Raw genomic sequence first — 15,752 nt, forward strand, 5'->3', positions numbered from 1 at the left:
TTTTTTCTATTGTTGTATACTATCCATTGATTTAACTTGCTTCTTTCTCATCTCTCTTCTTTCATGACTCTTGTAGCCTTTATAAATTTCTGTCCTGTTATATTATTTTTATATTGTACATTCATCAGCTACTGTTTTTTTTAGTTTACTGAAACAATATATGTAATTTGTATTTAGTAAATAACAACTTCACAAATTAAAACTAAAATTATAAGTAAACGTAAAAATTGTTACAAATACCATTTGCTTTTGTTATTTTTTAATCATAGTTATTGTTACAAATATAACTTAATGTTATAAGGCAAAGGGTTACAATTCTTTTTTCTCAGAAACATAGTTAAATTATCTAAAAAGTGTTTTAATTGAATACATTCAAATCACAACAACATTATGAGGATAATTTTGGAAATTTCATATGCAAAGCTAACAAAGAAAGTAGGTTATTGCTAATTTAATTATTCTAGAATTATTTATTATAATTTTAGAAATTGGATATTATAACTTCATAGAATGTGCGTCTGTGTGTCCGTTTGCGTGTATGTATCTATGCATGTATGTGTGTTACAGATTTCTTCAAGTAAACTAAATTCACCTAAAACAGAGAAAATGTTTCAAGACACTTGTGGAAATGATAGAATTTTAAGAAGCCAAGTGTCTAAAACAGAGCAAAAGAAGGATCTTACAGCTGTTGTTAGTATGTTACAAAAGAAACAAATAGAAAATTTACAAACAAATGCTGAACGATTATATCTGGAGACTATGCATTCAAATTCATCTGCAGTTTATCAAACCATTGAATCAATAGTTTCAACTCAAAATCATAGAGATCTAATGAAAGCACAGGTACAATTTATAAGTATTTATAGCATAAATAATTAATTACAAAAACATTGTTTCAAATGTTTTATGAATATTTTGTTAATATTTAGGTAATGGAGTTAAACAATATAAGTGAACAAACAGCAGTGTTAGGTCCAAATGGACAGCTTGTACAACCTAGTCAAGAATTGATTAGTAATACAGTAACTCAAATTTGTGATAATGAAGGAAGTGCCATTCATGAGAATGATCTCGTCTGTTCTATATGTACGTTTTTATTAATTAAAAATTTTATATTCAAGAAAACGTTAGCCGTTCACACAAAAACGCTGCACACATCTCATAGGTTATGTTATCCCTGCCCTTGTTGTTCTAGTACATTTGCTAATACTTGGAGTGTTTATAGACACCTTTTTAAAGGTAGGGGAAGTGTTTTATAATATTATAATTTACATGAATTAACAGTAATATATTGTTTAAGTAAAAAGTAAATTGTAAATAATATAAAACTAAATAAAAATTGCATTATAATTATATTAATCTTAATTTGGAATATTTAAAGTCAAATTTTTAAATGTGAAATACAGTTCATAGAAAATCTAATGAACAAGTACGGAAGCTCCGATCACAAATTCAAGAGAAAGCCTTCATTAAGGATACAACTGTTGCTGAAGATTTGCAAAAAGAGGATGCTAACAAAATTTTAATGAGCAGTGAATTATGTATTAATGAAACACAGGTATGTTAATTGTTATAATTGTGTTTCACTTTTTATTAAAATATTGTAACACAATGTTTTTGTAGGAATGGATGGATCATTTAGAATCTGATACGGAATTGCAAAGATGTGGAGGCTGCGGAAAAAGATTCGACAGGAAGGCAGCTTTGTCAGCTCATTCGCAATACTGTCAAAGGCGTGTTGCAGCCTGTGAAAGTACAACTAAAGTCAAAAAGATAAATAAAGTTTTATCGGATTGTACTTCAAATGAAAATATAAGTACTAATTCAGAAATACAAAAAAATAATGTGGATGTTCAAAACTCTTCCATTTCGTTAAAAATCGATAACAGTAATGAAACGTCCATTCGTGTAGAAGCTGTTGCTAGTTTAAGTAAAGCAGACTGGGATATGTTGGAAGGTGGAGAATCAATTCCACAAAATGAATCTAATACAACTGTTATAACAGCTCTCACGAATGGAGTACAAGAAAATGTAGAGAAAGATAATCTTTCCTCTGTAAGTGATACATCTGATCCTGTACAGATTGTGTACACTAGCATAAACAAACATAAAACTACTATTGGAAGTAAAAAACGAAAAAATAAAGATAGTACAAAAAGATTAAATAATAATGCAGGTAAAAATAATACTTTGTATTTTATTTTGTGCAATTTAAGATGTTATAGTTACACAAATGTATTTCATAAATTCTATTATTTTTGTTTGTATTGATAATAAAACGTACTGTGAAATGACATTTTCATCTCTAGGAGGCATTGCAAAAGACGTATCTGTAGAAGTAAATATTGACGGTGACGCAGAAATCGAAAAAATAGATCATGTTTTATTAATGGAAAAAAAAGTAGCCTCAATAGTAAATTTTCAAAAACTCCAGTGCCTTCCTTGTAAACGAAAGTTCACTTCAGTGAACAATTTAAGAAGACATGCTGCCATTCATATTGGTTGGAATCGTTATCAATGTAAACTTTGTGACTATAAATGTTTCGTTAAGTGTGATTGCGTGGCACATTGCAATAAAATGCACAATGCTCAAAACAATCGTGTTATTATAGAAGGAATGATAAATCAGATTTCAGATGATCAATATATGTATGATCAAAATATTATGTTGAATATAACGAATTTAGAGGAAGAGGTTGATTCTCCAGAAATTGTAGAAGTCAGAATTTCTCCAGAGCATATAGAGCCAGAAGTTCAAATAGAAGAGAAAAGTATGAATGAAGAAAAAACGAAAATAGTTCAGCCAAATTCAGTAGCGTCTACTCAGCAAATGGTTCATGTAAATGAAGAAACTCAAGAGAATTTGGATGACGGTATTAAAGGACAACATACGCTTGGATTGGATCCTGATCTTAGAAAAATGGTGATGGAAGTTATCTTTGGATCTTCTGAAGTTAATTCCACAAAACAAGTGGAAGTAGGAGAAAGCATACTTTCAGAAAATTCTAATTCAAAACTACAAAATAAAGAAGATATTGATATACATTCTAGGGGTTTTGATTTAAAGGTGAGTGATACTGCTTCTGTGCAAGATGGTTCAAAACCACAACGTCCTATTCGTAATAAAATAAAACCTTTAAACAAGGATTTCATTTATGATTTAAAAGACGTCACATTGCGAAAAGACCCTTTAATTGTGAAACCTTTTAATAAATCATTTGCAAAAAAATCTCTAACACAGGAAGAAGATAATTTAGAGAGAGATACAGAGCAACCGTCCAAACGTTTCAAATCTGTACAGAATAATGAAATATCAATACTTTGTGGAAACAGTGTTACTGAAAAATATGATATTAAGCTCGATAGAGATTTAAAAAATAATCTTACTTTCTCTGAGTGCCACAGCTAGTTAATGAAGAACGCATCATATTGAAATTAGTCGAATCTGTATTCACTCGAAAAGTACATTACTTAAATCGATGTGTCACTTTTAAAAACAGTTTATAGCAAAATTTTTAATTGTTGTTTACAAATATGTACATATTATAATATACAGAGTGTTTTACTTAACTTTATCACCTGAAATATCTCTATTGTAATTAAAATTTCATAAAAATGTTTCCTACAAAAGTTACATAAGTTTTTGAGAATCAGCGTATAGCAATAATAATTTTATTCTATTGAGAAGGGTTAATGAAATAAGGTCAATTTTTTTTTTTTTAAGGAAACGCTATATTTTATTTGTTTGTACACGATAGCCACTTCAAAGACGAATTCAACAACCTACAACATTAAGGTCCGTTACACACTGGTGACCAATTGCCGGCGACTATTAGGTTCAAGACAATGTATGAGCTCGTATAAACGTGATCGCGGCAACCAGCTGCGGTTTTTGGATTCCTGTCGATCAAGTCGCTGGCGACTGGTTGATACTTCGTAACGGATCTAAATCCTTCAAGGTCACAAAAGGGGTCGTTTAAGTACAATTTTCTGTCTAATTTTCGGTGCCACTGCGAAGTAAGGGAATCTGACTTTTGAGAACGCTTCACTTGTTTATCAACATGTTCATGTAATCTTTGGTGACCTTGAAAGACTTAGTGCTGTAAGTTATTGTAAAGCCAAACAAAATATAGCATTCCATTTAAAAAAACAGCTTCTTGACCTTCTTATTTTATTAACCCTTCTCAACAGAATAAAACTATTGTTACTATACGCTAGCTCCTATAAAAATATGCAACTTTTATAGGAAACGTTTTCATGAAATTTTAATTATAGCAAAAATAATTCAGATAATAAAGTTAGGTGAAACACTCTATGCACACATTTGTTCATTGATATTAATAGATTTAGCATACTTTCAAATATTTTCAGTTCTTTTACTTTTGTTATACATTTTTTATAAACTAATTTTTCAATTTGTTCTTTCTTTAACAAATAAATAATTAAAAACTTCGAAATTTTTATAAAATTTCTTTACTATATGTAAAGTTACATAAAAATTATTTAAGGTATGCGATAATTATTGAAGATGAAGATAGTAATTAACTTGTACAATATTTAATACTAATTGTAATTAAAAGAAAAATATCGTTACAATTTAAGATGTATTACTATTTATACAAGTTTTTGTGCTTTCTTAACACACATTAGATAAGAAAGTGGATCAAAATGATGTTTAAAGTAATAAACGATAAGTTCAATTGATTCCTCCCCCTTTTTAGGTTGATTGAATAAAAATTTGTCAATAAAATGTATATATAAACGTACAAATTTTTGGGTAAATAATGTCAACATTTTATTTATAGTATTTAAACTTCAAAATAAATGAAACATTTCATTTGAAACTATATGAAAAGTACATATACCAATTTTCATATAATAATTTGAAACCTTTATCTTTACCTTTCAATTATGTGGAATAAAACATATAGGTATAAATAGATTCAAGTTTAAATTTAGATATACATCGTATTTATGGTTTTCTAAACTACTCTAAGCAATAAGAATCAATACAATATTATGTTTTGTTTTTAATTTGAAGTTGAATAGTGTTTTAAATTATAACAAATATCCATGGAAACTAACAACTAATAAAATTGATTTTATTGATGCTAATCAATTGTACATATATGTAGAGGAAAATAATTGTAAAGTTTTTAAAACAAAACGTAAATCGTTTATATATATGTGTAAATTGTAATTAATTTGAGAAGCTACCAAATAATAATGACATAAATATATTGAGGTGTTAAATATTATGTATTACATACATACACATGTATAGACACATAAAATATTAATTTTATTTCTTATAATAAAAGTTAACTGCTATATAATTTTAATTTTATTACGTTAAGTTTAATTATACAATTAAAATTATTATTGTTAATATTATGTAAAATTACAATTAGGTAAGTGTAATATAATTCGAAACGTATTGGTTGTGTATATACAAATGTATTTTGTGTGAGGGCGCGAAAACTTTCAACGATGTGATTTGTCTATGGTTGAGAAACTAACTGTTGGTTAGCCAATAGCGCTCCTATTACTGTGAAGTGCAACTATTGGTAGGAGGACTACGCGACAGGTATCCGTGGTAGATGCGCGGCAAACAGCATCGAGTGAAGACGTTTCTTTGCTAGCTTGTATCTTAAAGTATTTGTTTGTATGAATGACGCCGGTAAAATTATTGCAATTTGATTCTATTATTTCTATAATGGTGATAAGCAGTGACGTGGTGTGAAGTGTATTTCTCATATTAACTTATTAATTTTGTGCAATTTTTTGTTGGAGAATATTTTGTGTGATATCCTAAACGTAAGTCATCTGTTCTTTTGCTTCTTTCTTTTTCTATCTTCCGTTAAGAATTATTTTTCTCTTCTGAAGTGTTATTCACCATAAAAATTTCGTTTAAATATTCGTTTTAAAAAATTATATTGTTAGTTTATAAAGTGAAACATTTCCGCTTTCTCTTTTTTGAGTCTGTCTTAAATTTTATTTCTTATTTTAATACACTTTATTAGGTTTTCTATAGAATATATGTACGTGTACGAATTATACCCATGTGGAGTATAGTATGTGTTGTTTCTATTATATGTATTTCCAAATTTTGTAATTTATCAAAAAAATAAAAATAAAAACAGTTTGATTGTATAAGTTAAGTGCAGAAAAATTTGGAATGGTTATAAAAATTAGTTATCGAATAATTGTAAATGTATTTATTGTATATTTACGTCTTTGTGTTCCTTTATTTCATTGATAATTTTTAAATTTTCGTACGCATATATTTTTTTCATACTTTAAATGTTTTATTTTTTATCTTCATTGTTTTTCTTTCCTAATACATTCTTATTTAAACATCAAATGAAAGTTATGTAAACTGTAACTTAAGTTGAATTCTAGATTTAAGATATAAATTTAACGATGAAAAAATGTTAATAATTCGTAAATTTAAATTTTGTAATCCAATATCTATTTTTATAGACATAGTTTGATATGCAAGTTAAAATTAAATGAACACTTAAACCTCAAATTAAATCACATGTTTCCGCCCTGATTTTCAATGTCGAAGTATTGAAAATATTGGATGAAGATTTTTATTCTTTTCTAATTTTTACAATGTTTTTATCTAAATATACCTTGACATCAGTTTGTATAAATAATTTTTATTGCTCTTCATTATCCTCCTACCAGTTATTTGTAGACATAACTAGTATCTACTGTAATATTGTAATCTCTAAGAAATGTTTAATCTTTGACGATGTATAATAAAATCTTACGGTTACTCATTCACATGACAGTGCTAGTATTTGTGAAAACAAGTACTTTCACCGAACGTAATACATTCCTGGTTTCATTTAATCGGCAAAAGGAAATTAAATCAGTAGGAAAATTTGGAGATGAAAATTAACGGTTTTATATTCGATTTGTAACCAGGTGCGCGACTTTCCCTTCTTGGAAATTCTCTCTCTCTCTCTCTCTCTCTCTCTCTCTCTCTCTCTCTTTGTTTTGCCTTCTTTTACCTTTTTATGCTGTGTTTGGTTTTTGATAGGAACAAATTTGAAATATTAATTTTCTTCTTCTATTCCTTTTTTAAACCGAAAATCAAAATATGTTAACACATTGTTTCATTTCACATAATAGTTCAAATTAAACTAATTGATATTTAGTAATATTTATTTATTACATTTATAAAATCACTGAATATCATTATTTTTACGTTATCATATGAATACCGAAAATTAAATTTAACAGAATTAAAGAAAATTGTGTACAATCACAGCGTATTTTACAAACATAATAAATTTGATAATATTTAAAGAGTAAAGAAATAAAAACAGGTATATATTTTCCTGAAAAATGTAAGTTCTATTGTATTAGGACGAAGTCAGTAAGTTTAAGAAAAAGCCACAGATAATATCTGTCCGGTATAATTATTTACCACTTGCTACCGTTTTATTACGGATTATTATTGAGGCTTATTCTGTACTAATATTCGAATCATTGAATATATCCGTCGTTGGTTTGTGTTAACGGAATCATAGGATTAAAGTATAAAGCACGAATTCGAAGATATAGTACACATATCAACAAGTTGAACGCTACGTGAGCCAGTAATCCATAATAATAAGAAACCATTATTATTTAGCGAAAGTAAAACATATTATTCAATATGTTTTAGTAAATTGCTAAATATATTGTGTGTGTGTGTGTGTGTGTGATACAAAAGCAAAGCAGAATAAATTGTGATAGACAAAATTATAACGAAAATTAGAAATAATCCGTTCTTTACCATCAGATACTTACAAAGCTTTTCAATTTTATTCTATCAATATATTTTGTAAGAAATCGACCTCTGCTTATGGAATAAACGTGTTTGTTCTACATTTTTTAATTGAATTTACCTTGTTTGCGGATATCAGGGATTTTTCTGTTTGTGAGAATTCTGTTTATTTATATACAGCTAGTTTCAAAGAAAGAATCTCTGATTTAATAAAGAAATGTTCCTTTTGTGATGATCTGCGTTTCCATGACAACAGATGACATGCACTTTACACGACGTCAATGCCCTCTTTGCATTACGTATTCAGACTAACTGGAATGAAAATATTTTCCTAAGAGATAGTTTTGTCCCTTTTTGAATAAATATTTAACCCTCAGGCAGCGAACTGTGTGACACTCGCGCGCACGGCACACTCTGCACGATGGGGCAGAAATAAATAGAAATTGTAAAAGTTACGGAATCGGACATTTTTATGCGTCTCATATAAGGAGACAATATTCTTCATTCAGATACATACAGGGTGACCCATTTTAATCTGTAAACGCTAATGTTTCGGACACTACGTTGAATTTAAAAACCTGTTGTTGATGTGCATGTTGATATGAAAATTGTAACTCGTTTCGTTACGCTCTGTCATTTTGTAGAAAAAAATATACTATCTACCATTTAAACAAATCCAACCGATCTTTAAATGATCTTATGGCTTTTAGTTAGCGAACTTACATCTGCACATACCAGTGTCTCCCTTCACCTTCTTTAATCCTCCAAAAGCAGGTTTTCCAATTTAACGTTATGTCCCGAAATGTTAGCACTTATACATTAAAATGGGTCACCCAGTATATACAGATATATACCTACGTTCCTGTGCATGAGAAAGTGTCAAAGTTTACATTAGTTTTTCTTTTGATACTTAAAACCATTATTTTGTAACTTAGTTGCTATTTTCACATAATTTCTTGTACGAATCCTAATTAATAAATAGCTCAACATCCGGTAATTAAACACTAAGAAACATATTTTTAGGTGGCCCTTTACCATAATATATGCCATTTGAAATAGTATGACACCGTTGGCAGAAAGCAACTTTTGCAGGTTATAAACAAAATGTACCTACTTTTCGTAAAATAGAAAAAATTTTGTAGATACTTTCCTACCAGCGAATTAATCAATAGTTTTCTATGCAATTTATGCCGCGGCGCACATTTTACATGTCATAGGCAGTAAATTGTAAATATCACAGAAACCCTTAGTTATATCGATTTGAAACTGGGGTATGGTGAAAAAACTCTGTCTCCTTTATTTTATGTTCAAGGTTCAACCCTTTCACATATGAAGGGCGTGTGCAGGGTGTTTCCGTTAATTCGAGCACCTAAAATATCTCCGTTCCTTTTGATCATACGAAAAGAATGTCGCAGGAGGAAATTATTTTCAAAGGAGCAAACGTTGCTATGAAGTAATAGTTTTGTTCAGAGTGCAATTTTTCAAGATTTCAAGGTTATCGTCACTCTGTAAATCAAATTAGATATTTTCGTTGGCATATTATTGAAACTGAGAAAATTAAGTTCAACCAGACGGATCATGTTGACCTTGAAGCGACAAACTTTGATACTTTGTAATCTTCTGTTCTATCGTAACATGCAGTGCTCCCCGGATCAGTGTAACGGCGTTCAGGACCGAGAAGTTACACTAAACCGGGGTAAGGGAAGTTGTCATTACGTTCTCGAGCACAGTATTTATGAGCGTCACTCGAGTAGGGATACTCTGAGAGGGAGCGAAATAGAGCATCGCTCAGGTTTTCCTTGCTCGACGACCATCAGCTTTTTATCGATAGAGATGAGTCATCGTGTAATGAAAATAAAAAAATTTTCTGTTTTTTTTTTTTTATAATACATTGATGAACATATTACCGATGAACAGATTAGATTTTTCCAATGAAAATGAGTCTAAGCATGATTTCATTCGGTTCATTTGTTATTGAAATTTTGCGCAAGATGGATTCGATCTGTAGAAACATCTATAAATTAATGGAGGAATATGTTAATTGACGATGACTTCGTACCAGGAACGTTGAGTTTGCAAAACGTGATGAATTTTTCTTTTCTTTTCTTTTCTTTACCGCATCTGTACATTGAGACATTTCCATTTATTATTTTATTCTATCTATTTAATATTAAAAAAAAATTCCACTGTATTCACTTGTGATTTTCACAAAGTAAATAATACACATTTGTGAGGAAATTTGAATTATATGTAAACAGCGCTGGAATACCTACATCTTGCATGAAAGTATTAACAAACATTCAGAAATTGACAGAAATGCATGCGTGATATGTATTCGTACGGTTTACGTTTCGTAAGATTGCATTTAATATAAATATAGTATATCGACGCAATCAGTCCATTTGCAAGCCGTCAGTTATACACACGTATCTTAATGTTGCTTATATGCAATTTTTTATAGTGATTTCTACTAATATGCAAGCATTTCTCTTTTCTACGAAATTTAATAACAAATAGAATTGGGCAAAGTTTTTGTTGAAAGTTACTTGTTATACGAATACTTGTTACATTCACTGTATGAAACCGATGGAACGTAACAACGTTCGAAAACCTCCATCAAATTAGGCAAGTCCATTGAGTACGTGATACGAACGAATAGTATTTCATTCTTCAAGGATAATTCTACATACCTCTCTTTATCGGTAATTCATTTGTTAATGGTGTACGGTAATTATTTAATAATATCCAATACTTTGATTGTTTAGATTATGATTTGGCCAAATTTTGAAAACATTAAATTTCATAGAGGGTTCTTGGACAAATTGTACTTTATTATTGCTACTTATGAAGTTGAGAATTCTCATCTGCTTTTATTACTTACATCCATTCCAGATTGAAATAATTATACAAGCATATTTTTATTAATGTTGTTCTGTAAAATTTCTTTGATAAAATTGGAGAAACTTGTTTAATTGAATTTGACAATGTGTACTTTCTTGAGGGGACTTGAATTTCTGCTTTGTACAAAAGAGATTGTAGATTATGTTCCACTTTCTGGTACAAGGCAAACTTGACAAACTTGATTGTTAACTCTATATGTTTTGTAGTGTAATGTATCATGAACAGCTAGGAATATGATCGAGAAATCCATAAAGACGAGATTTAGGACACTGTGTGCTTATATATTTTCCAAGTTGATTTTTTTCTTAGACACTGTACGCAGGGTCACGTTTATACTTTTGGAGGCCCTAGGTGCAACATCGCCACGAAACCTGAAAAGAACGTGTCTATCTCAGTTAATCAAATTCATACACGTTATTTCTTATCGAAACTAAAAGTCGACATTTCCATAATAGCTCATTTTAATGAACTGTCGGTCTGTAGAAATTCCCTTTTGACGAATAGCGGACCCTCGTAAATATGGGCGTTTCCGTGTTCAGCGGCCTCTTCTTTTCATATTACGAACTTAATATTTAAAAATAAGTATTTCATTTTGCAACTATAACTAGACTGTTCTTTATATTGCTGTTTGCGAGGAGTAAGGTTTTAAAATGTGGCCTCACAGAGAATGAGAGGCCCCAGCTTGCGTCTAATGCGCCTTATGCTAAAGCGGCCCTGACCGTACGGGATGTACTGTATATTGGAACCTTTATTCTGTTTTCTCATCGATATGCAAAACTTTAATAGATCGAAACACATTCGTAATTTTTGCAATTGTAGAAGATGAAAAACGTTTCTGAATTATTATATTATAATCTACGAGTAAATTGATGAATCAGGGCATACTCCATGAGAAATAATTCATCGTCTCGATGACAACGAGGGGAGCAAGCTATCGTAGCAGGAGGGAGAGGAAATCAGCTGAGTAGCTCACGAAATAGTCAGGAAGTTATTAGACCGAGTTACATCGCGGTTCCGTTCCAAGTGTCCGTTTTATCTGTCCTCTGTGTGGTCTAGCTTGCGGCATAATAGCAATTTTTCTTACTGATAATTCTACCGATATCAATCACTAATTGGTCACAAAATGTTTTTCGACTTCTTTTATTGTCTCATACAAAGTAGTGGCCAGAAGTATGCGCGCGTGAGCATTGTATGTAAGCACAGTGTTTAGCATATACCTCCATTATAGTTGTACTGAAAATTGAAATGATATATAGTCATAATTTAAGCAGCATATAAAATGTGTGGAAAAGTTTATTTTACACGCATGACTTTAGGTACACATTCTTCGAAAATTTACTAGAATTTAGAAGAAAGTAGGCTATTATTACACCTGAAGATTAAACGCTTAATGCGCTTTTAAAGTGGCTATCGCGTACGTGTAGCATTTGTTTAAAAAAGAAAACGACGTCGACCTTCTTATCCCATTAATCTTTCCTAATAGAATGAAACTATTATTGCTATACGCTGCCTCCCGAAAAACTGTGTAGGTAACTTTTGTAAGAAACATTTTTGTGAAACGTTAATTACAGCGGAGATATTTTAGGTGATAAAGTTAGGTGCAACATCCTGTATATGGATCGAAAGTACATATAAAACACTATTACGCAGTTACTTAATAATGGATCCAACATCCTCCATTAGCGATTGGCAACGTCTCGGTATGCTTTCGACCAATTTTTCGGATGCGATGTGTTAATTCAACGAAGAAAGACGATTTTCTCAAAGTTTTTGCTTCAGAATATTACTGTACATTTTCGATTCGATTTACTTTGGAGGATTAACACTTAATCGCTTCAGTCACGATCAATATTGTATTAGGTTATCCCACAGATTTGTGTCGAATTTTATAATTCAGATCAACATTTCCAATAAATACTTTTTTCTTTCTTTTTGGCGAAACCATTATGTCGTCACTATAGAATTTTCTTGGACTTTCGTTAAAATTATTTTCACTTTCGGTACGAACTTATGGGATGACCTAATGTAACACCACATCATACGAAATCATACTCTTTTAAATGATGTTTTATTGCCATTATGCTCACATACTTTCTTTGCCAAATAAGAGCGTATTTTGCGCAATGGAAGTGTCGTATTTTTGTAAAAATGCTGAAGGATCGGTTTATATTCCTCAGTTGCAGTAGCTCGCTTTGAACCTCGATTTGGAACGTCGACCATGCATTTTGTCTCGAAACTTGGATATAAAGAAGTTTTCTATATTCACTTGTACTTTTTCTTTTAGAGCTAACATTCGATAGTTTAGCAGTTCCTGCTGTTTACTACCACTGAATAATACTGTAATGCGTAATTGAAAGATAAAATTTGAAAAAGCTGCGTCAAGCTTTTGGTGCGATCGTCTACGATCACGATCGATCGCCAATCTGCTGATCCTTGAAAACAAAAACCGATCGCCAAGCATTCGCGAAGCATCGAATCATCGGGATACACATGAATCGAACATTCTTTGTTTACGCTGCGAACGATTCTCTTTATTCACTGATTTGATCATTTTTCTTACCTCGGCTTCGAGAGTTTCGAATCACGAAAAGAGTACGAAGTTTCGAATTCTCGAACCTCTCTTAGGTTTCGACGTTTCGTGAAACCCATCCCTAGTTCAGATTATCGCGGTCTCCTTCGTTCTAGCTATCGCGTTTTGTAAATATCGTAGGTACGCTCTTGTGACTGTGCGTATATTATGAAAATATGATAAAAATTTCAAACTTACAGCTTAAGGGGGGAACCCCAATCGACGGATCGAAAAGATCGATTTTTTTCTTACATAAATCGATAGTTCTATACCTTGATAATATGAATTCGAAGAATTAACAGAGCGTTGGAACATATGCACATATGCTACAAAAAACTTTAAAGGCGCTTTTCTCGAAACCACTTTTTCCAAATTTGTGTGTAGTATAACTCGAACAATATTTAACTGATTTCTCTCTACCTTCGCAGACATTTACATGAATATCTCTCCCAGAGGGCAAACCACGGAAAATAATGAAATTGTACAAGTAAACGTGTTTAATTGCACAACGAAGAGAAACATTACGGCGGAAATCTAAATTTTTCGTTCGAACTACCGCCATTTTCTCAATTTTTGCAGTTATTTTCATAAATTGAGGTTTGCTCTCTGCGCAATTTCCTAGAGAACAAAACCTTCTTTCATTTCTTTGCCACAGATGGATAGAACAACCCCTGTATGCTGCATTCTTGAATAAACTTTCATTTTTGCTCACTAATCGTTCCTTCTTTAGTCCATAAGTATAAAAAACTACCCTCAAAGTTTCAAAAGAATCCACCGCATAGTTTTTGCAGAAGACACCAACAAACTGATCGATTGGGGTTCCCCCCTTAAATACTTTCTGGAAAATGTTCATCTAAAATTCTGCATGTAAAATTTTTCTTACATCCATCTGCTTTAGCTCTTAAGTATTTTTAAAACATCGATCGATACGTTACTTAAGTTACCACTTTATGACATAAGTTTCTCTTGTGGCGCTCACATACTACTGTGTGTTTTCGAACGGTTCCTTCGCCTTAGACAGTTTCTGAAAATTATAGTATTAGCGTAGCAGGTAGCAAACGTATGATTTTAGTGCAACAGGCACGTTAATGTAGTGGTATCTTTTCCTAGATATTACTTCCTTCGAACGGATCTGATTGGATAGCGTAGGAAAGTGTAAGCATATGCAGGTGAATGCAGCAAGGTAAAAGTGGAAAACAAGAAATTACTAGGAAACGAGTACAGGAATGATTGTTAGATAACATACCAGTAATCAGTTGCATTAATTTCTACATTTTACATAATAATTTCTGCAGATAAACATATTGTACAGAGGACTCCGTATGTATAAAGTGATAAAACAGGTTCATATGTATAAAGTAATAAAACAAGTGTTGAATGTAGAAAAAGAAATATTTTCTTTCACTCCAAGCTTCATTTCCTTTGTACAATTTTTAGTAAAGTAGTGTGCAAATTTTTGTACTTATTAAAAATGTTATTCCAGGTTACATTCGTGGAGAATATCGTTCTCATGCTTATCGTAGACATAAACATCTGATCAAATTGAATTGGAATGTTATCACTTTTTTTTTTTTAAATAAAAATTGCTTCATTTTTTGATACATTGTTAAAATCAATCGATACTGATTTCACCTTTGTACGTAATTAATTTCTGACATTATACGTGTAATAATAAATCATATTAATACCATGTTTCCATTTAATTTTATCTTCCTGTTCTAACAATGATTTTAAATGCAGGAACTATAAAAAAATATGTAGAGTATAGAATAAATCTGTTATTCGGCTAATCCTTGTTGTGACCGATGTAAAAAATCGGTTACTTTATGTACAAATTGTTTTTTTTTTTTTTATATATAAAAGGACTCCTTTTATATATTAAAAAGACTAAGACCATTATAAAAAAGTACAATTTATCACACATTCGTGTTCAACTGCAGTTTATCACATGTAATGTTTCACAAAATTACAATAATGCAAATAAAATTGAGAATGTTGTGAAGAAAATTGAAGTATTATAAAGATTTTGTAATAAACAAGATTATACACCATAGAATTGAACGAAAAGAAGAATTAATTTGTGTCAATCCATAGATATAAATAAATTTACGAATGTAGCTACATATCAGAATTATATTCTAGAAAAATCTAGGTTAATTTTCAATTATATCACATACGAGAGTACGTTCAAGAACATATTTTCGTACATTGCCTATTTCTCATGAGACTTGTACAAAGGAGAGAATTTTACATAAGTAATGGTGTTAATGATGGATTATGTTCACTTATTATTCATGTAGGAGTACAGTTACTTACATTAAATGCACCACGTATGAGTAAGTTCAAATAAACTTATATTACCTTGGGAAAACGTGGATCGTTTATTTCTCTTTGACTTTATTGGTTGTATAATCAGTTTGAAACTGTGCATTTCCGAAACATTCTACGAAAATCATACTTAAAGAAGAGGAAATTCTGAAAATATAAATATAGATATAA

General features: G+C 30.7%; 1 protein-coding gene across 1 annotated transcript in view; it reads left to right on the plus strand.

The window, feature by feature from the left end:
* The window catches only part of LOC108571082 (zinc finger protein 800), a 4,484-nt gene extending 1,075 nt beyond the window's left edge, over positions 1–3,409 (plus strand). The window contains exons 2-7 of the mRNA XM_017933053.1: positions 568–843; positions 930–1,239; positions 1,407–1,558; positions 1,624–1,812; positions 1,888–2,176; positions 2,337–3,409. Coding sequence (XP_017788542.1) covers positions 568–843; positions 930–1,239; positions 1,407–1,558; positions 1,624–1,812; positions 1,888–2,176; positions 2,337–3,409 — 2,289 coding nt within the window. The remainder of the gene's footprint in view (positions 1–567; positions 844–929; positions 1,240–1,406; positions 1,559–1,623; positions 1,813–1,887; positions 2,177–2,336) is intronic.
* Positions 3,410–15,752: the final 12,343 nt, after the last annotated feature.

Source organism: Habropoda laboriosa, unplaced genomic scaffold, assembly GCF_001263275.1.
Source record: "Habropoda laboriosa isolate 0110345459 unplaced genomic scaffold, ASM126327v1 scaffold106, whole genome shotgun sequence".
Classification (NCBI taxonomy): Eukaryota; Metazoa; Arthropoda; class Insecta; order Hymenoptera; family Apidae; genus Habropoda; species Habropoda laboriosa.